Source organism: Falco biarmicus, chromosome Z (assembly GCF_023638135.1).
Source record: "Falco biarmicus isolate bFalBia1 chromosome Z, bFalBia1.pri, whole genome shotgun sequence".
NCBI classification, from domain to species: Eukaryota; Metazoa; Chordata; class Aves; order Falconiformes; family Falconidae; genus Falco; species Falco biarmicus.
Genome location: NC_079311.1, coordinates 24,424,608 through 24,446,947, shown reverse-complemented (window position 1 = coordinate 24,446,947; position 22,340 = coordinate 24,424,608). Strand labels below are relative to the sequence as shown.

The following is a 22,340-nucleotide window of genomic DNA, read 5'->3' as shown; positions in this document are numbered from 1 at the left end:
AAAACAAAATGACAGACTAAAAGGGGATTATAGTAGATGCAAATTTTTGAAATACCATTATATTTATTAATTCATTTTGAAACTGTGCAGTTAGAAGATGTTTTTATAGGGCCTAAGGGAATAATCTGCAATTACGCAAGTTGTAAATGCTTGAAGGAAGCTGTTCCACACTTAATGGTTTTGCTCTGAGGTAACACTCTTATACGAGGTCTGGGAGCAAGTAGTATAATCTAGTTTCTTCCCAGATAGTTTACCCTCGTGAGTAATCAGTTTCCACTCGTCAGCATAATTAGTCCAGATTTTCCTAATGAAGGACCCCTCCTGTAAAGTGATCCACCAGCACAAACCTTGCATCCACCCAGAGCTCCTGTGTCTTAAGTTCAAAGCTGTGTGCATGGATCAGCTTGCAAAATTAGTCAGGCTCTTCAGATGTCTTGATGTTTTTGTTGAATGTAATTGATAGGAATTGAAAAAACTAACATGCATCCATATGTATGACCGTTTACAATTGTTTGTTATCACTTTGATAGCACGTGGATTTCATCTTATTGATATATTACAGAAATGGCAAAAAGTACCTGATATACAGCAATGTCATCTGTGTGTTATTTTTTTTAATACTGATAGTTACCCAACATCCAAATACTCAACATTCCTCTTTTACTTTTTTTATGTTGTTAGGCCTTGCACAACTTGCCTTGAAAACATATATCAGCTACTGAAAAACCAAGTCATTAATAAAATATTCAGTAGCTACATTTCCTGATGAAATTAAAGAGTAATACAATGTTATTCATGTGGTAGGTTTGATAAATAAAATGTAATCTAGATTAATGTAAAAAAGAAGATTAAAGATATTGTCTGTACTAGGTGAGAATGCATGCTAATGAATGTATTGCACTTGAGATTTTTTATCCATTTCTTATGACTCTTTGAACGTCTACAAAAAGGTTTGCTAATTAAGTGTGGTTGAAATTTAAAGTACATGCATCCATCCTTTTCCCAGGAGACACACTTTGAGGTCAGCTGAAACAGCTGGTAGAGGCATGGCTTCTGTGGACAGACCAACAAGACACTTTTGCAGATTTTCCCTTGAAAACAAGTAGAGTAAGACTAATCACTTTGGAGAAGGAGATAGTTACACCCACCTGTCTCACTTTTTACTGTCTTTCTTATCTCCTGTGAGATGACTGCAGGATGAATACATTTCACTGCCACAGATTTCTTCCCCCTGTTGCAGTGGTGAAGCCATCCAATTTTGTCAGTGGGGAGGTTTGATGGAAAAGGTTGGATTTCTGTAACATTTTCTCCTTAGTTTGGGATAGTTGCTTTTGATCTGCAAAAATGGAGCTAGCTGCACAGTCATTGTGCATCTGTGAGTGCTTGAGCAGAAATATCTTCACCTGTGGCATGGTTTGCTGAGCTGAAAAAGTAGTCCCAGCTGATTCTTAAAGTTATTCTTTGCTAAATTATATCACAGCATATCATTATGATGAACTGATGCCATGCAACCAGAGACCTCTCTGTGACAGCATGATCTCAGAGGCAGCTCGGTGTTGTGCATAAAGGTTCAGGAGCTTCAGTTGGTTTTGCTTAGTTTTCTTTTATTATGCTCAATATGAAACAATCAGGACATCTGTGCTGAATGAATTACCAATATGTGACTCAGTAAAGTAGTGTGCCTGGCTTATGTACTATGCAGAAGGAAGAGCAGTGCTAGTGTGTATGCATGTAGCTGAAGAAAGAAGAGTTACGTGCATTGTTTTTGTCTGACAAATCACATCCTGGTGGCATCTGCCGTAATTCAGACTTGGGAGTAAAACACCAGTGTCTTACTGTGACTGAAAAATATGAACACACTCAAATACTACTGGAGGTAGACCAGTTCCACGTCTGTGCTTACAAACTAGGTAGAAAATTACTGATGATCTTCTCTGTTGAAATCCTAAGCTTTTAAAATGTTGGAGATATTAGTAAAGTCCTTCAAGTACATAAGAGAACCTTGCCATCTTTTTTGACAAATTTGAACTTAGCAAAACTTTTCCTTTAGCGGCACATTGTAGTATTAACCAATTAAAGTATAATATTTGAGAGCTAGGCTGAGGAGCTGATGGCTGTTCAATGGCTAACAATGTCCTGCCTTTGCACAACAACAGGGTTTTTTACAGGTTCAGAAAGATTCACTGCAAAATAGAACAGATTTCCTGTGATTTCCAACACTTTTGCTTCCGATTTTGTGGATGACACTGTGGATTGCACTGCATGAGCCCAGTGCCGGTTTGTTAGCTGAAGTTTGTACTTTGCTTTGTGCAAGCATGCTGTAAAGATGCAGACACACCATAGTCAAACTTTTGAATGCAAAAGAGCATGAAGGCAAAAGTTTGTGATACACCACGTGCTTCAGAAGAAGAGTACTAAGGGCTCTGTCCCCACAAGTGAGCAGGCTGTCAGGCACATGGAGAGGAGTGGCACAAACCGCCCAGCATCCCCTTTGGAAGGACCCCATGCCTCCATGAATAAAGCAAAAGGCTCTGAAAAGCTGTGTGGTATTAACAGCAGGATATAAGTGGCAAGCAAAAAGTTTTTGGAGGGCGCTCAGAGCAGCAGGGAGTCCCAGGCTGGAGGAGGCTGTGGCACACTGGTGGCAGAGCCTCAGCACTTACCAAATAAAGATCCTTCTCCCTACAGCTTGCGCTGTGAGTGAGACACAGACTCAGCAGGTGGCTCTGGGGAAGGTGAGGACAGCACTGCATTTTCTGCACCCTCGCAGTGGGGAAAGGGAAGAAGATGCTAGCAGTTGTCAGTGTCCAACTTAGTAGATGCACAGAAGTATCTGCTAAGCAAATGCAGGACTCTGGAGAATAAACACCCATTTCCAAATAATGATTGACAGCTGTCCCTCAGCTCTCACACACATCCTGGGGCATGCTGTTATGCAGAGCCCTGCAGTGCAGGTCTCAGGATTTTTTTGTAAGGTTGACATGTGAAAGTATAGGGCAGAGGACTCCCAGCAGATCCTTGCACAGTGTCCTGCATATTGCCAGCTTACAGAGTGACAGACACAAGTCTTAGCACAGTGCCTTGACCCCTGGCTTGTGCAGAGGCTGTGTATTTCTCCTGGTGAAGAACTCAGTTTTATGTGGTTGAGTCTACCTTGTTGGTGCCTCAGGTTACGAATGTATAGCTTATGTAGGCATGGCATTCAAATAACAAAAAATATTTTCTTATATGGGAGAAAAGCAGGAATGAGGCTGACCAAGCAAGATACACAGTTAGACCTAGAGCACAATGGCAGGGATACAAACAAGTCCTGATGATACCAAAGGTAAACAGAGACGGCTCAGAACATCCTTGAAGTTACTTGATAAAAGCTTAAAGGACGTCTTCTCAGAGTAACTTCAGTTAGAACACGCAGCTGCAATAGTGAGAGTTAATTCCACTTTTGTGTAAAGAAATTTAGCTTGATAAACCCTTGCACAATACCATGTTGCACTGAACAAAACCCATCAGCTTCATTGCAAAATAAGAAAATATAATGGTAAGGAACAAAGACGAGAAAAATACTAATAAAATAATTACCTAGTCCAGTTATATCTAGAATGTAAAGATCTTAGTTCCAGAACATGTATAAACTTCTAATGGCAAGACTAGGTTCTGCATGTCAGCAAAATTTTGCTTTATGTCTGGGAGGTAAAACTTCTGGCCAGAGTAATTCAGTGGAGATTGATGGAGTGTCAATGCAAATATGGAGAGCATTGCATGGAGTGTGAATACTCTGACTTATGTAAGGATGGAACAATGTCCATGCATAAAACTAAAAATCCAGCAAAAGCAAAAAACCCTCCTGCACTGCATGTTCTTCTACCCCTCTGGAGTGGAACAGAGAACATGAACTTGGTCATTATTGGAAGGCATTTAGTATTGCAGGGATAGGTGTAGTACGGAAGCAGGAACAGAATGGAATAGTCAAAGTGGCCCTATTCTGAACGTATCAATAGACATATATTAAAATATATATATGCACACACAAATATATACATTTATCAAAAGAGAGGCAGAGGCAGAGACTGCTGAACAGTCTCCAAAGGCCACATCTGTATGAACCTTTTAAGCCACCTTTTTCCCTTTGCCAGCATTGCTCAGCTGGAACTGAAACCATAGGGTTTAACATTCTTGTATACATGGATCATTGCTGAATGAAATTCAGTGTAATGGACATAAAGGTATGAAAGATTAATAAATAAAATGTTAGAGAGTTTCCCCAGCTGTGGCTCCAAGACAGCTGGGAAAAGAGTCCTTCTGTGACCTTGTCCTTGGGCCAAAGTGGAGTGATAAGACAAGCACAAGGGTTAGAGCTGCCCTAAACCGCACAAGAGACCCCTGCCCAGCAATGCTCCATCCACAGCACATGTGACCAAGAACTGACAATCTGCCCTAATCGAACCCTTAACTTTTATATCAGAAAGATGCTTACTGGCCAAGGCATATTAACCAGCATGTGTTCACTCCCATTACATAGTGTGGAGTTCCTCCCATAGTCTCAGCTACCTTTTTCTGCTCACTTGAGAAATTGCAGTATTCCAGAACATTATATGATGACACATAAAGAGAAAATCTTAAAAGAAAGGGATCTTTTTCTGGTTGTCCCTTTCAAACTCTGGCTTTGATAGCAAGTATTAGCATGCATTCATGGCCAAATGGCCTATTGTTTTTCTTCCCCTTTTATGCTTATTTTTCCCTGGCTCTGGACCTCATGGGGCACCCAGGAAGAGCTGTCTGGTAGTCAAGTGGGAGAAGAGCCACCTGACACTTGGCAGGTTTCAGCTGCACTGCCCTGACAAATCTACTGTTGCCTTTGGGTCTGTCAGGTGGTTTTTCTCCTGCTCTTTGAGTTGCTTGTGCTCCCAAAAGAGTCTGGTCAAGTTTAAATATATTCCTCTATGAGCCACCTTGGTGTGATTTGTCATTACGAGTTTAGTACCCAGGGAGAGGTATTTCTCCTCTCCCTCCCCATTTCTTAGACACATGCTGTTTGCTTTCTGCTTCCTTTCTCAAGAGCCTATACCGGGCTCACAGAAATAACCCAGTGCTGGGCAACTAATGCCAGACAGAACCAGAAAAGAATTCAGCTCCCTGAGTTAGTTTCCCAGTAGAAAATGAAGGCATCTGGGCTGCTGTAGATGCTTTAGCTGTATGAGCTGCTAATGTTCGGGGGCGGGGGGGGGGCGGGGGGGAGGCGGGGAGGGGTTTATAGGCGGGGGGGGGGGGGGGGGGGGGGGGATTCAGAGCAAAGTGGCATGAGAACAGCACCATGCCAGGTTCTGCTCCTCAGCACCAGGAAGCTCCTTCATCAATGGCATCTTTTTCCTTATGTGGAGAAGATGTGATTTAGGTCAATCCAAAGAAACACATCAGGTTTAGAAACTCTGAAAAATATCATGTGTGCTATGACCGATGATGATCTTGTTAATCATTTACTTAATACCAGTTGATATACTTAGTATTATATTTTATGCAGCATTGCCTCTTACAGTGTTGGCAGAAGAAACAGTGAAGTCAGTTTGTGACACTTGGTCCCATTTGTTGTCTGGAACTGTAAATAATGATCTGCTTTATAATACAAAATCTGTGTGGAGCCAATCATTGCATCTGTATATGTACACACAGGCAAAGCCTGTCAAAGAGAAAAAAGAATGTGATTCTTATCCCCGTGTTGGGTGGATCTGGGATGGCTCTCCTAATTGAAATTACTGTGTCATCGCAGACTTTAGGCAGTTATTCTGGTAACTCCAAAGCTAAGGCAAACCATGCAAATGGCAGGTAATCTATCTCAGACACGATGCCACAGTAGCCACTGAGCCATATTTATTCATCCACAGAACTGTGCATAGGGATCTGCTTTATCATATCAGCCCTCGTTATCATCTGCCATATCCTTTTGAGCTACTACTTCCAAAAGCAAGCTTTTTTATTTATCTAGAAAATTTAAATTAATTATGCATGAAACTGACAGTTATTCATCCCTGTCTCCTTGACACCGTAGATCTGGGGGAGGCTCTTCTCCAGCCCCTGACAAAGTAGTAGTGTTGGACACCATATTAGTTGTGATGAGGTAATGTTACTTTAGTCCTGCCCAAGGAATTCTCACTCTTTCCTCCTGGACTAGCTGAAGGAGCTGTAGGTTTTGCAAATGTCCAGTGATCAAGTTACCATACTTAAGTAACCAAACAGGGTGAATGAAGAATAAAGTTCAAAGACCTGTGGCTATTTAAGAGACGTATATGTGAGACATTGCTGTTAAGCTCCATCTTACACTTTTTGAAGTTAACCAAAATGGCTAGACCCATTTAAATCAATTGGCCTAATCACAGCAAGGGCACCTGTGTGAGAGTATCTTTGCAGATGAAGGCACAATTTTGACAGACATTAACCACAAAACCCTCCAAATGTTAGCTCCAAATAGGTGCATTGCACTGTGAGAAATCATAGCTACCATGATGCAATAACCAGGGTATTAGGAAAAAACAGATCCCAAGGCATCATTGTGTTCTTTATAAACGCTAACTTAAATGAACAAGCACAACTGCCACCACAAACCCCTAAATACCACCAAACAATAAATGCCCACAACAAAAACAAGAGAGGATTTTGCTGAAGAGCACACCAAAGAGGGCTCCTTCTTAGCTTTGTCTGGACAAGGAATAAGGTGAGAAGTGTCTGTAAGTGTTTCCTCCAAGGTCTCAGATTCCCTGATTTCTGTTATTTTCCAGACATCACCATCAGCCATGTTTATGAAAGTAGCATAAATGTATCTAGTGCCAGCCTCCTCTAGATGGAAAAACCTCACCACTGGCCCCACTTTTCATTTGCAAGACATCAAATTGTTTTGTTTGTACTATTAACATGGCTCCCAGTCTCAGCTTCCTATAGGGCCTGGAGCAGTCTTTGATAGTGAATGGGAGTTTGTCAAGAAACATTCCATGAAACTTAGCAAACGAAATGTATGCTTATTTGGGAAAAATATCCTTGAAGGATTTTCTAAATCCTGCTGAGCAGTGTCCTTCTTGAGAACTATCTTCCTTTGGAATGACAGTGATCCATGAGACTCTGCAGAGGATCCCAGGCTCGTACCACGACCAGCCTACTGCTCTCAGTGTAGTGGTGGGTGCCTTGCTTGCTCTGTTCAAATTTTTACCCGCTTGGCTGCAGGGAAACAGTAATTACAAACCAAGATATTTTTTACTGAAAGTAATTAGAAACAAGAACAGTATGCTATTATGCACGACAGGAACCACTTCCTCATTCACACCACGTGCTCATGAGAAGTCATGCTAAGGCTTCTGAGTAAACAGGAGAAATTTCATTTAATGTTCCATAAGGAACATTGTTTTGGGGCTTGTTTGTTTGTTTCTCAGAATACACAGTGTTGAGAGGCCTATCCTTGTGAGAAAATTAACTGTAAAGTGATTATGTGCTCAGGAGAAGGAAAGATGGAGTTGTGGAGGGTGAACCCTAGTCCCCAAGACTAAGATAAATAGGATGGTCTTTCAGAACAGCAAGGGTGGCTGATGCAGCTTGCAAAGAAGAGGAGAAGAGTCACCAAGTCCGTCTCACCTGTGGGAACCAGTTTGTTGGTCCCAAGCAGCTATACCACCATGCCCTTGCAAGCCTGAGAGGCACCAGTCTGGCTGGCTACTCCAGACCCACAGGAAGGAGCTCATCACCTTAAGCTGGTTTTAACCTGAAGAAATGTGATACATTAAGGGCTTGTGTTTGGCTTGGTCTTGGTTTGGAGGCTCCTGGTGGCTCTTGGCTTTGAGGCTGGATGAGGACCAGACTGTAAGCAGGGTGTTTTGTGCTTGTGTTGATTCCAGAGGAGTATATGCTGCCTGGCTAGAGTATGTGCTGATGCTTTCAAGACCAACAGACAAATGGTGCTATTGACTTGTAACACAAAGTTTTTTATAACCCTGTAACAGAAGCTCAGTCTCAGAGCAATGGTGGCTGGACTTTTAATGATGACAATGAAAAATGTCATATATCTATTAGACTCTCTCAAATTAGCTCTGTGTCCTGTGTACCTGACTCCCCCTTTTACTGCTTAATGTGTAAGAAACCCTGTACTGTCAACACTTACTGCTTGTACTAGCAAAGATGTTAGCCACCAAATAGAAATTTGTAGACTGCTTGTTTAACTGTACACTTTTACTTCAGACTAAGTCTATTTGTGTAGTAACTTTTCTGATACTGTGCAAATGAACCAGAGAGAAGTTGGAACCAGAAAAAAATTGACAGTTGTGTTATTTCAGTGTATTGTGTTTGGGACCAATGTACCTGCTTGTGTGTTTGCATGGAAATGCTGATAAACCATGAGAATATGCTTTTGATGGTGGGAAATCTATTTTTATTAAGTGGCTTGCATGACTGATCTGATGCTAAATAAACTAGTAAATCTAGAAATGCTTACATCTATTATTTGCTGACAGCTAATGCTCAGTGCAGGATAAGGAACAACAGTCATCATTATAGGGAGATGCAGTGACGGATGTTATCTGTATAGCACAGCCTTGAATGAATTCCAACTTGGTGTAGCATTTCCCCTTCTCCTCTTCCCTCAAAACCTTACAGTTGGCTTACAAACTAAATCTGTTATTAGTGGTAAAGTACAGAACTAGGGGGCTTGGAAAGACCTTTGTAAGGTTGCCCAGGCTATCCCTGTGCCCCAGGGAGGGTTATGCAAGATAAGATGCACCTCACTTGTTCTTAAAGACCTACAGCAATAAAGACACTGCCACTTCCTTGTACAATCTCCCAAATCGTTTTGCTATTCTTATGACTGGCAAGTATTTCATAAAGTTCTGAGTCTTTTTGTTACAGTTAACTGTCTATTATGGTGATCTGTTTTCTGCAACCATTTCTTATGAATCTGAAGTTTATTTAAATTCTCTTCTGTTCAGCATTCTTCTCTCTCAGCAGCACAAACCAAGTCCTTCCCCACAGGTCATAAGCCCTAGATCTTTCACTGTTCTTCTCGCTTCCATACAGATTTTCTGCCTGTAATTGACTACTCTCCGTCGAACTATGCAGCCCAAAGCTGCATGTGGTCCCCGAGAGGAGGTCTTAGCAAGACTGAGGTATTGGAAGCATTTTCTTTCTCTGCTTTGTTTACATACCTGTCATTTAACACCCTCAGTGTTGTTCCCTCCTGCTCGGTTTGTCATGGGTCACAACCACCATAGGTCTGCAGAAGAGCTGCTTGGCCAGTTGGCCACTATCTTGTACTGGTGAAACTTGTTATTCCTGCCACTCACAACTCCTTAGCATTGCAAACTGCTTACACGCAGAGTGCCTTTACACCCCTTTGTGGGAGATGGTTTTTCAAAATCCCTGAAGGATCCAAGAAATAAATGCTGATAAGCAATGCAAGACGTTCTGTATGGTAACAGTGCTCCAGAAAAACTGTCTAATTTGGTGGTTCATGAATGCTGCTCAATCCCTTCCCAAGCTAAGGCAAGGCATAGGTTCTTACTACAGTTTCATGAAATCATCTTCTTATCTCCATGAAAGTATGGAAAAGGGCAGCAGGAAGGCAAAAGGAGAGAAGAGGGCATGTGTAGGAGCTGGATCTTACGGACTTGAGCTCCCCCTTGAGCTCAAAATTTTTGTGCTTTGGCCTGACCTCAAAAATAGCGCATCAGTGGTGTGGAACCTTGACTTAGAGCACATCATGCTGGTTTTATAGCAAGCTTGAGACAAGAAAATGGGGCATAAGAAAGAACTTACAGGTTTGCAATGTGACAGAACTACTCAGAGGGACTATCCATAAGTTAGAATAGCTGGGGAGTTACACAAAACCATCTCGCCTCATAATTAACAAGTATCTGCATTTCTGCTGATGCCTGGTGCAATCTGGTTCTTAATAAAGCCCTGTTTTTTTGTAGTTCTGATGTCCTTCTGAACAGTTACACCACCTTATTTCCTTTAACATGTTGTACATACGCAAGTAACTTTTTGTCTAAAATATCCAAGGATGCAGATGCTTTGGGAAATGATTCAACATTTTTACATGCATTGTGAATTCTCAATACTTTTATTTGTTTGACATTTTAAAAAAATAATACATGAAAGGCATCTTCCTCCATTTTTTTTATTATACTTCCACTTCTGCAGGCAAAAGGCATGTAGCAGGTAGAACATGTGCTGGGCATCAAGCTTCCTCAAGTTCTCTTCCACAAATGTTCAGTTTCCATGGTACAGGCTGGGTGGCACAGAGGCAGAACTGAAAGGTGTTTTGCCTCTGTAGAGCATATACACAACTTGATTCTTCATCTTACCTCTGCTTTGCACTAGGAAGCGTTGATTCCTTATAATCCCAGTAGAAGGCGACCAGCCTCCATACAACATCACTTAAAGTGCTATTTATTGGAGCTAACACAATAAAGAGACAGTAGTATAACTTTGCATCCCTTCAAATGCTGGGAACCCCGACTTGTGAGCCATCAAGCAGGTCTCTGGCACAGCATGCTGTGCAGATCCTACCTGTGGAAGGGTTATCCCATTTTTTGTTATTCAAGCTATTGCAAGTTTTTCTTAAAACATTCATCATTTCATTCATCGAACTACTTATCATTACTACTATGCAGCGGTAAGGATATCCTGAACCTGCTGCACTGTCACACACAGGGAAGGCCATACAGGTGCTGTACCTGCTGGTACTGTGTGGCAGCTGCTTGCAGCCTCCTCTGAGTAAGTTCACCCTGCCGCCAGGGAACATGCACAGTGCAGCACAGGCCTGGGCCAGCTCAGGTTAACTGCTGTGTGCATCACTAACTCCCTGGTGTACAACGGTCTTCTGGTGAAGATTACTACACCTGCAGGTCTTGGGAAACTTTCAGCATCTCACCTCTAATGGGCTGTGTTTCTGTACAGATGTTAATGTTTTAATTGTAGCTTTTAAAATAGCCTGATTGGTTGAGACAGGGAGACCATGAAATTCCACAGATGGCTATGCACATAGGGTCTCCATGCTTCATACTGTATGCATAAGAGATGCCGGTTTGTGGGGGCATTCCTCACGCTCCAGTGAACAGGCATGCTGCGATTTCTTTCCTCCTTCCTCCCAGCTGTGAGGAGCTCAAAATCCTGTTAGGCATACAGACAAGGACGGGTCGCATGCTACCCAAATAACAGTTAAGTACTCATGTTTGCAACTGCTCAGATGTACCCCACCGAGTGCTGCCCTGCATCCCCAGTGAATCTTGGCACTCGAATTCGTAACACCACACGCTAGCTGTAATGCTGTCTGATTGGAACCCAAACTGACCGCAGCACTCAGACTGACACCCTGAAGAAGTCAGGGAGCATTACTTAGGGTAGTAATTTACTCTGCAGTGTCATAACCTGCCTCAGAGCTGGGTCTGTGCTAGCAGGCAGGTCAGCAGGCCCAGGTACAGAGCTCAGGAAATGCTTTCTATCAGGCATCCCAGGGCACAGCCAAACTTGTCCCCAGATGGCTGGAGCAAGGTCAGTTTCTGACTACAGCAATCAATCTTCTAATAACTTCATCTATGCTGCCTGTATCAAAAAAACATTTCTGAGGATCGCTAGGTAGTCATACTCACTTGACACATTGAAAGAGAAATTTTAAAGAAAATCACTTCGGAAGAGACAGTTCTGGATAATGCATTTGGGACACCTTAATCCAGATATGACATCTCTTATTGTGTGGGTCAGCTGTGAAATGCACACAGGTATCTCCCGTCATGTGCTGTTATCACCTATGTTTGTTAGGAAGGTAACCCTAGCATAATCACTCCCTACCCATACTGTAAAAAACTTAAGTCACCAGCACAACTCAGTGAGAACTGGGAAAGGCAGAATGAATGTATTATGAAGTTTATATTGTGATCTAGGACTTAGGATATATTCTTTCCTGTAAAGCATTTAATATTTAGCATAGATTTATTATCGTATCTCCCACCTTCATACTCTTTCACCAGGAAATGGGTTTAAACATCACTGTTTTTTCTATTAATTCTTATTAATGTCTGTAATAATTTTCCAGATCCAAAGTGACCTCTGTACCTATTCCTATCCCACTTCACAGAGGGTGACAAGATACATGGCCTACAAGAGTGTACCATACCTCAGAGGTCACAGTTCATTTTCTCAGCAACAGAAGAGCAATGCAACTCTTTGCTCTGAAGTCAAATGCTACCGAACTCTCCTGCCTTTATGCAGGCTTAGTAACAGAAACAGCCTATCTTCACTGAAAGCACAAAAAGCCATGTCACTGAACACTAAATAAAGATAAGTACTCTAGAGCTGTTAGAGCCCTTATAATGGGCATTTGGAACAGGGACCTCTTAATCTTTTCTGCAGTGCCTAGTGTTGTACAAACATCATCCTATAAGTGTCTTGTGCTCCTTTTAATCCGTTTCTCCAGCTCTGAAGTGCCTCTGTATGGATTTAAACTGGGCTTTTTACAGAACAATGGAATATTCTTCTCTATGTACATCTGTACCACAACCCCTCAATTAGTCAGTCCCAGCAGTTTTAAAAAAAGAAGACATAAATATGCAGATTCACTATACATGTAATCTTTATAACTGGGAAGAATAAATAGGGTACACTTCACACAGCTTTCTCTATAATCATGTCAGCATTCATCCCACAGAGCAGTACTGCTAGGGATTTCATGCTTGCCTCTGTGCCAGTACTAGAAAAGAGTGGACCCTAGCATTTAGGAAAAAGTGTGTCTGCTGACACCGACTCCTTAGTGTCCTTGGTGATGAAAGATCACCTTGTGAACTCGCATTACTGCTGGGGAAACAAGGAAGGTAGAAAATATGGGAAGAGTAAACAAGGAGTTTAAAGGGAACCACAGAACACACAAAACCCAACAGGGAGTTGACATTTTCTGCCTGTGAAGGCACCAAAAAGCTGTTGGATGCCACTGCCTTTAACTGTCTTAAACTACTAAATGCCTTAATACAGGAAACATATTGGAAAAGCCCTCACTATATTTGGTGTCATGTTTTTTCTCACTCTTTTCTTGAGCAATAAGGAAAGTCCTCACTGTTCAGAGTTCAGCTACAGTGGCCAGTGTCAAAAGAGGCAAATATTTTCTTCCTGAGAGTTACCAGTCCTTGGATTGTACGCATGAAACCAGCCCCAAAACATTAGGGCTTTCCCTATCACACAGCTAAACTTGCCGCCACTAGCACTGGTCATGCATAGGGATAATTACAATCTCACCTGTGAAAATGGTGCATCCCAACATCAAAAGTTTAACGACAGGTTTTAAAGAGAATTCAGGTCCCTAGCTGCACAGACAGTAATCTTTTGAAAGCCCTTGCTATGCATCTGTCAGCATCACTGGGTAGCTAAATGTCCTCAAAAATGTGACCCTCCATCCACCAGCAGAGCTGAGCAATTCGGCAAAGCTTAAGCTTTGGCCTTCAGTCGCTTATGTTTTAAGAATGCTAATTTCATTTATTGCAAAGATCAATCTAGGGGTATTATAGGTGTGCTGTTGCACCTACACCAATGCCTATACCTGAAGCAAGCTAGTGGTCCTTTCTGTTGCTTTAGTAATTCCAGGATTTTCAGTTAAGGAAGACCAAAAAAATCCAAAAAAACAAATCCAAAACCAAACACAAAAATACCCCCCCACACAATTACATGCAAAGTTAAGTACAAAATTATTTAGAAGTGCAAAGTATCGTAGATGATCCATTGGAGGTTTGGTATTTTGACAACTGTGTGATTAAAAGCACACTAAAAACTATGGAAGGACACCTGATGACTTAAATGAGCTTTGGATCTGCTGTAAGGGCATTTCTTTATCTATGCACTGTTATATACAACAGTTAATTAAATTACAGTTACAACACTGAAGAAATGCCAATAATGAATACTTATTTTTGCTAACAAGAGCGAATAGCTTTCTTATGAGTAGTATCATTTAACAACTTAGCTATGTAATATCCCTATGATAAAACAATTTTTTAAAACAAGTTACAGATGCACCTGCACAACCTAAATAAATCAAAAATTTTCAGTAAATATAAAAATATATATTACAAAATTACATCTTCAATCAGATGCTGCCTGTACAGTGACCTGCACCAGCAAAATCCTGAGCACTCCACTCTCAATACTCGGTAAGAGGTGAGTTCATGCTACATTTTTCAAGCCCAAACACACATCTTGTGTTTTCTAACTAGGAAGCCAGGGGTTTATAGATTCAGACTACTCTTCACACAGCTGCAGAGTGCTGAGCAGGAAACAGAACCTTGCACCATGCATTAGGAATGTATGCTAAGTATCACATCAAAAAGTACTTGGTAAAGTTGGATCCCTCAACATAAAGGTTCAGGTATCATTCAGGAACAATATTAATCACCTCTTAACTCAGTAGCTAACCTATGCTAAGCTAAACAATATAATTTGATTGCAAGAAATGCACAGGCTTTTAAGTCACTGTTTGCCTATGTTTTCAGTGCTTTTTTGAGGTCAGAGTAGAAATTGGCTAGGGTACTAGACATGGCAGTGTCTACTGCAGATTGTGGTAGCATCCCTCGCAGTTCAGTCTGAATATAGCCTGTCAAAAGACTGTGGCTAGGATAGTCCTTAAGAGGGACGCAGAACCAACCGCAAGGGTGATTGAATCCACGGACAAAGTTAGGTCTCACTTCTCCATAGTCTAGGCTTATACCTATTTAAGGGGAGAAAAAAAAACAGAAGCAAAAAAGAGGAAATTAATTTGAGACATAAAAAAATAAAGGTACGGTGAATTTAAAATTTACAAGTTTCTGCTTGGGTAATTTAGTTGAAGTGACAGGCACACTTCAAGTTTCTGGGTACTTTCATAGAAGAAAGTTGCTCTTCATCCAAACTCCATGACATGCAGAGCTTGATAAACAGAAATTCCAACATTAAAAAACATTATTCCCATTTACTAGCAAGCTGAGCAAGTTGTTACTCCACATAGTTTGCTGTAAAAGCTAAGTTAGAGCACTCAATTTGTCTCCTGTCCCACAGCTGGCATAAATGAAACTTGGCACACAGGGATGGCTCAAGTAACTTTTATGATTCTTTAAATCTGTAAAATGTCAAAATCCCTTTGAAATAGTTGTTGAAGACCATCTTACACCATTTTTGAGTGTTTACCGCAAAACTAAATTTATTTTGTATCAAATCTTAAGCCAAGCAGCTGTCGCAAAGTAAGAATTAAACAGAGGTAAGTGGTGCCTTACCGCACGTTAGAAGCCCATCTTCATAGCTTGTAGTGTAAGAGAAATCAACAAATTCCCTTGGTGCTATGATGTTCCAGAGCTGGCCAGCAGTGGTGTAGCGCATCACACAGCAGTTCTTGTTGAGTGACAGAATAAGGAGGGTAAGACAACAAAGATACCTTAGTATAATGAATATAGGGAAATTTATGCTTGTAGGCAGCTAGTCTTTTCCACAAATGTCGCAGACTCTGTCAGCTATACTGTGAGGGCTGAATGGCTGTGTCATTTTCAGTCTAAATGCTGGAAGTTTGTAAGGACTTGCAGTCTGCACCAGAAAGCTGCAGGGGCAGAGAATATCTGGCACCTTAGTTTAGTCAGTAAACCACACTGACAAGAACTAGAAAACGGTGTCATACCTGGGAACTGAAAGCCATGTGGCTTTTATGTTGCCTAACCATTACTGAGGAAGTCTGAAAGGACCATGAATAAATCGTGAGAGCCCTCTCAGTATTAAGATGCTGTCAAGTACTTTTAATCCAAGTGAAATATAAAACAGAATGCAAACAGTTCCTCAAAAAAAAGGCTTTCTTATAAGACAATAGAGTTTGTATAAATTTTAGGGAATAATTAGCAGAAATACCTTGACATATATATCTTCCTTAAGAGCCACAGCAAAAGACATGTTCAAGTCAGATGTCCACAGGGCTTTAAAGTCATAGTGAATGCCCCCAGTAACCAAAAGGCTACCTGTTCTTCTGTAATCAACTTCAAACCTACCTTTCTTTAACAAGTCCTGCCCCTCAGTATGAATTACTTTGTCTCCCAGCACACAGTGAAGTCAGCCTTTCAGGAAGAGGGAGAGGCTGGAGCTTCTGTACGTGTGGATTATTAATACCCACAATTTTGGAATGGAAGAAAGCAAGCCATATGAAAAGGCTTTGGCATATAAAATACCACACTGTAACTCTATGTGAATTTTATCAAGAGGCTACCAGAGCTCCCAGATCTGAGAAAATTGTGACCAACCAATTTTCACTCCTTTATTTTTAGAACTTCAAGCTTCAGAATAGGACTGTGCAGCCAGAAAGCCTCATCTGAGGTCACCCACTGCATGTATGTACAGTATCTCATGTTCATGCAGAAAATGGGCATAAAAATGGTAGTATTAGTTGGAACGACTGCTCTGCTGTAACATTAAACTCATGTATGCATCTATACACATTTCCCTTAAGAATATAAACCAGTCTTCACCTCTTCAAATGTTTCTATGATGTCCATTGTAGTCATTAAGCTGTCCCAGTCTAGTCTATAAGGTCCAGGGCGAATATGATCCACTATTCTGTTAGTAACATCTTCCACAACTCCTTGAGCTTTGTAGCTAGACAAACAGATGTTTACAAGTGAGAAATTCTTTATAAATATTCCGTTAATTTGCAACAGCATACTTACTATGATACCTCGGTAGCTGGAGTTATGGTCAGTGAACAACTGTATCACAAAAACAGTACACAAAAAGACCTATGGGTGCATCTGTTCTTCTCTGCAATAAATGTTACTCTGAGAAATTTTGTCCTTATGCTGCAATTAATATTTTGTAAATGGCAAACTCCTTCCTCAGGCAAAAAATCATTCATCATGTTTAGTTCTCTTACAACTTGTTATTTTGCTCTTCTTGCTGGGCAAGCAAGGGAGTCCAGGAGGGACAAGTAAAGCTAAAAGCAAAAAGAAAGGACAGCAGGACTACAATGGAAAAAAAAATATTTCATAAAGTAGAAATAACAGTAGTAAAAGCAATCTAATTAGAACTACACTTTACTTTGGTGGCATGTAAGAGTACCAAATAATTAATATAGTGTAAGACATTACAGAACATTCTTCTGTTACCAGATATTTTTAGTAGACATTAGAGATTTTATTTACTTGTGTTACAGGTCCTCCAGTTCCTGAAGGGGAAGAATACATCAGGACAATTATTTTCAGAATAATTCTTATTCATTAAGCTGTTCTTATTAATAGTAGGTAACTTAACAAATCAAGTAACAAATTTATCTATTCCCTTGCACAGTTCACCCATATGCATTCTTCATTACCTAGCTGTAGCCAATATTAGCTGTATACTCAGAACAGAGGACCATGTGAACAGGCCAGTGGCTTCCAGCTAGGTGTTTGGAAAGTTCTTCAAAGAGTCGTTACTTTCGCCAGGTGTACACACAACCCTGGAGTCTTCATCTGCACATAGCAGCTGCTGCTCTCTTGGCAGTGATTCAAGTTACACAAACTTTTGGTGCCAGTGTGCCTGTGGCCCTGCACAGTCGGCAGACTCTTGGTGTCTGGAGTCATCGGTTCTTGCAGACTTAACAGGACTTAAATTCTGCAGACTGCATCAGTCTTTGACATACTTGCAAATGGTATCTTTTCACATGACTTTTCATTTCTTCAGAGTGCTATTTTCTAGTAACTATTTCTCTGCCTAAACCTACAGATACCAACAGAACCCAGTGACAGAAACTCATGCAGGAAGGACCTATATGTCACACATCTTTCCCATAACGACACGCTTGATATTTTACTAGATTGCAATTGCATAGTCACTGTAGCAGTTCAAGCATTGACTGCATTGCTGTCCAGTAATACTTTGGACTGCTGAACCTGTACTTGATTCTGTGGTTTGCAGACAATCTTTCTAAAAGGTCTGGGCATATGTCATTGCCCACTTCAGCCAACAGGAGTTTTGTATTACGTTCCACAGTTTTCATTGTTTGTTGCTCTAAACACCATGCAATGCTAAAGCATCGAAGTATAACGCTAAAAAGACATGGTACAGGCAAACTAGATGATCCACTTATCTTCCAGCCAATCTGCGTAGCTGAGGGCTGTAGAATCCACAACCTTAAATTCTAAATTCTAGAAAACACATCTGTGAACCTTAGAATGTATTTGTTCTGCAGACAAACTTACAGATATCCACTGAATTCCTCTGATGGTTTACGCCACACAGTTGCATCTTTCTGAAAGAAAATGCAAGATATGGTGTTCTCACTTACATACAACTAAAAAATGCCCAGAAAATGCTTCAATTTTTCTGAAGAAAAGCAAATTTACCATTAACTATGGTTCACCCCAAAGTTCTCATGGACCTGGGCACTTTTGTACACTTTTCTTAAGAAGATGAGCAGATGTTTCAGACATGATTTTACTTGTAATCTTCCGTTCTTTAAAAAAAATCTGTCATACTTTTCCAGTGTCAAATGCTAGAATTCTGCACAGAAATAGGGCTCCGCAGACTAAGCCAGTTCGCTATGAAAACACATAGAATAATGGAACTACATTACTAGGTAAAGCCTTTCAATTAAAAGGCAACTGGAAACCTATTATCTGAACACTACTCATAGGCGAAGACCACAGAACTTCTGCTTCCACTTCTGTAACACATGACCAAGCAAATGTGTGCAGAAGATGCTGACAGTGACAGACAGGAAAGCTTAAGTTTCCCTTCTCTCTTAGATGCCTCAGTAGAAGTGCTTTGCAAGCAGTAGTCTATTCATTTTAAAAAGTTAGCCAGAGAAAATAAATAAACCAGTATCTCCTGATTTTTATCTAACCATGGAATAGAACCCATGCACAAAATCTCTGAATTTCAGTGTTAAAGGGCTTTTTTATTTGGAATCATAAGCACAAAGGACCAAATGTCCTTAAGAACAGTAGCATAAGTACTGCATCCAGAACCATTTAAGATATTTTGTGGCAAAACACGTCTCCCTGGCAGATAGCTAAAGCTCTGAATTTCTTTTACATGGCACAGTACCAAAACACAAGGAAGGCAGGAAGTCCAACTAGAAATTTTACAGGGGTAAAATCTGGGCAATAATATGATCTGAAACAGTGAGATTCAGGTAACTTCTTAAACTAAAACAATGGTACAGGTATAAGACAGCATTTAGCAAAGCAGCGGTAGTGTAGCTGTTTTGCAAAAGTGAAAGGCTTGGATCCCCTGTTACTCCCTTTCAAGACTGACTTTATTAATTTTGCAAATAATCAAGTTACATTTGGTACAATTGACACTCTCTAACCAATGTCTGCCTTCAAAGGCAAAAAAAAGAAATACAAGACCCACCCAAACCACTGTAACAAAAAGGCAAAGATAGAAATTTACCATACCAGTTCTACCACATTGCTACACTGGAAGATCATAATATATTTTGACCTCCTGTGCAGGACAGGATAAAAAGTATTCACCCAGACTAGAACTGATGCACCAGCAAAGTCCATTGAGCTTGATGCAGCAGGACTCAGAAAAGCCAAACAACTCAAAAGAAGGTTTTGGCTGTGGTGGTGCCCTGTCTCCACCACGCCCCATCCACCTCACCCCACTGTGGAAGCCATAACCACTAGTGGGGGTTGTGATGGCTGCATCCAGCTTACTCTGGACTTTGGGGGATGGGTGACAACATGGTAGCCAAGGGCTGTCTGGAATGATGACCCAAATACCTTGCTGATATGCAAATATGACTGTAAGTCAATCATCTTACTTTATAAATGGTGGACAGCCCAGAGCACGTTGAGCTCTCCTGCACAGCGGCAGGTGACACACCAGGTTCTCCCTTTGAGTATGGGTGCCTCTCAAGGTTACTACTCAAGGCTGAGAGACTCCCTGCCGCAATGGATTCTTGGTAAGTGATTAATAGCATGCTAAACTTTGAAGCCTGAGCTAAGTCACATAAAGGATTGATTGTGCACATCTAACCCTTTAGACATAAACCATCGACCAAGTCTGCAACTAGGAGTGGATCCAGCTGCAGTTAGACTCCTGTCTGAGAAGAAGTTTAGAAAGCAAGGGGGCTCTTTCTGAACCTCATGACTCAAGAAGAGGGCCTCCCTGAGAGTTTTGTCTGACCCAGTCCTCTGTGCAGTAAATAATCAGGTGTACCTTGCCATTGAATCTTGTTGAACTATTTACCACTTAACTTTGTTATATCAATAAAGTGTATTGTTGCTTCTCTCTTACAAGTGAAGTACATGACTCCGTCTGCAATGATGCCAAACTGCTTGGAGAAAGCAGGAACTGCATCCCCTTTCACGGAAGGAAACATGATAATGTGGGGTCTCTGAAGGCAATGGAAACATGAGGCAGTATGAGAGAAAGACCTGAGAATGATCTCAGTTTTTTAGAGGAAGGCATTTGGAAGTTGAAGCAGGATGGGTTTGAACATTACAGACAGACAAGATTCCAGAGGCCAACAGAGACTACCTGCGGGCTGTGGCTGGTTTGTTGAAAGCACAGATGAGCCCCTTGCCACACTGCTCGTGCTAGCAGTATTTCACGTTTTGCTTTAAGAAAAGCCTATAGTCCTGCACAGACGGGATCCTTCCGTGAGACACCTCCCTGAAACGGGTCGGAGGGTCGGCAGGAAACACCGCCACCTAGACAGGCACTGCCCAGGGAGGGTGGTTCCGCAGGGCCTCTCACGTCAGGCTCGCAGGAACGCGCCCGGTGTCCCACACCCGTGCTGTACGGCACAACAGGCGCTCCCCACCCCCACCCCCCGTGACCCGCGGCCGCCCCGCGCACTCACCGTTTTCTTCGCCAGCCGCCAGGCGCGGTCCGCGATGCCGTGGTACTGCACCAGGGTGTCCCGCAGCCGCGCCGCCAGCGGGGCCGGGCCGGGCAGGCCATCCATCGGCTCCCCTCCGGCGGGAAGGCCCCCGCTACACCGACCGCACACCACAACCGGACGACACACCGCGGACGTCAACAGCGCGGCGCGACTCGCTCAAACCCGCGCACCGCGACCGCAGGGAGCGGAAACCACCGCCCCCGCCGGGCCCTCCCCCCGCCCCCGGGCCCACACCCCCCCCGCTCGGGTCGGGTGACAGCGGGCGGCCGCCGGGGTGCGGCGGGGGGCGCAGGACACGAGCCAACGGGCCCCCCCGGCGCCAGGCCAAGCCCGGGCCTCCGCGGCCTTTCGGGGCGCGTGACGGTCGCTCGCGCGCAGGCCCCCCGCTGCCGCCACCAGCCCCGGCGCCCCGAGCCCACCTGCGGCCCGTCCCTCCGCCACCCCCGGCGACCGCACTGCCAGCCGGCCCGGCGGCCCAACGGCCGATGCCGGGAGCCAATGAGAGCGCAGCCGGCTTCCCGGCGCAGCCAATGGCAGCGAGATCCGCCGAGGGCGGGGGTGGGGCTCGCTGCCTTCTCATATCACGCGGCGTCACCGGCGCGTCGTCGCCGGCCGGAGGAAGGAGCGAGTCCTGCCGTTTGCTGCTCGCGGCGGGGCGCGGCGCCCTGATTGGGTGGAGGGAGTGGAGTGATGGGAGGGGGCGGGGACAAGCGGCGTGGGGAGCTTCCCGCGCGCGGCCGGTGGCGGGCCGGGCCCAGCGAGAGCTGTGCGGGCGCGCTGCGCCTCGCCTCGCCGGGCAGCGGGACGAGCCCTCGGGGGCCAGCTGCGGTCCCGGTAACACCCGACTGGCCCCGGTCGCCTGCGGTGGCAGTACGTTACTGCAGCATCGCTGGGCTGTTGAGCGGCCGGCCGAGCCTCAGTCACCCCACTCGTCTCCTCACGTGTGCCTGGTTCCTGTGACTTTGTGGGGTGGTTTGACCCGAAACCGGGACACTTCGTAAAGGCTTTTTTGCTGTGGCTTTATAAAGGTTTACACAGGGTTGCAGGTTTCCAGTTGAGCTGCCTCGTGGATGGGCTGAGGCCTGTCCTGCAGCTGGAGATGGGGTGAGCAGGAGCAGTGAGGGGTGCATTCCTTGGGCCACTGCACCCGCGTTGCTGTTAGCTGTGGCATTGCTGTTAGCTTTGGCGTGTGAAGGCACAGACTCCAGCTGTGGTGGAACCAGAGACACTGTTGTGCAGAAGAGGTTATATTTATATCTGTGAGCCCGGATACAAATTCCAGCTGTACAGACCACCAGGGTCAGGGCGGAAAGGGTTCATGCAGTTAGATAGCTATATATCATTACAAGTATGTAAACACCTTTTGGCTAGACAACCATGTTTATCTTTCTTACTTTCCTTCACAGTACCTAATTGTTCTCTTACCTCCTGTCAGATCAGACATTCTCCATCCTCCTCTCCCACAGTTAGCTCTGACTTTTGCCAC

At 43.2% G+C, this 22,340-nt stretch overlaps 1 protein-coding gene across 1 annotated transcript; it reads right to left on the bottom strand.

The window, feature by feature from the left end:
• Positions 1–10,071: 10,071 nt before the first annotated feature.
• On the bottom strand, positions 10,072–21,384 carry STARD4 (StAR related lipid transfer domain containing 4). The gene is made up of 6 exons (XM_056324816.1): positions 21,274–21,384; positions 20,813–20,945; positions 18,198–18,247; positions 16,491–16,617; positions 15,261–15,375; positions 10,072–14,719 (listed from the first exon to the last, which is right to left on the bottom strand). The coding sequence occupies exons 2-6, from the start codon at positions 20,915–20,917 to the stop codon at positions 14,493–14,495; spliced, it is 624 nt and encodes a 207-aa protein (XP_056180791.1). The 5' UTR covers positions 20,918–20,945; positions 21,274–21,384; the 3' UTR covers positions 10,072–14,492.
• Positions 21,385–22,340: the final 956 nt, after the last annotated feature.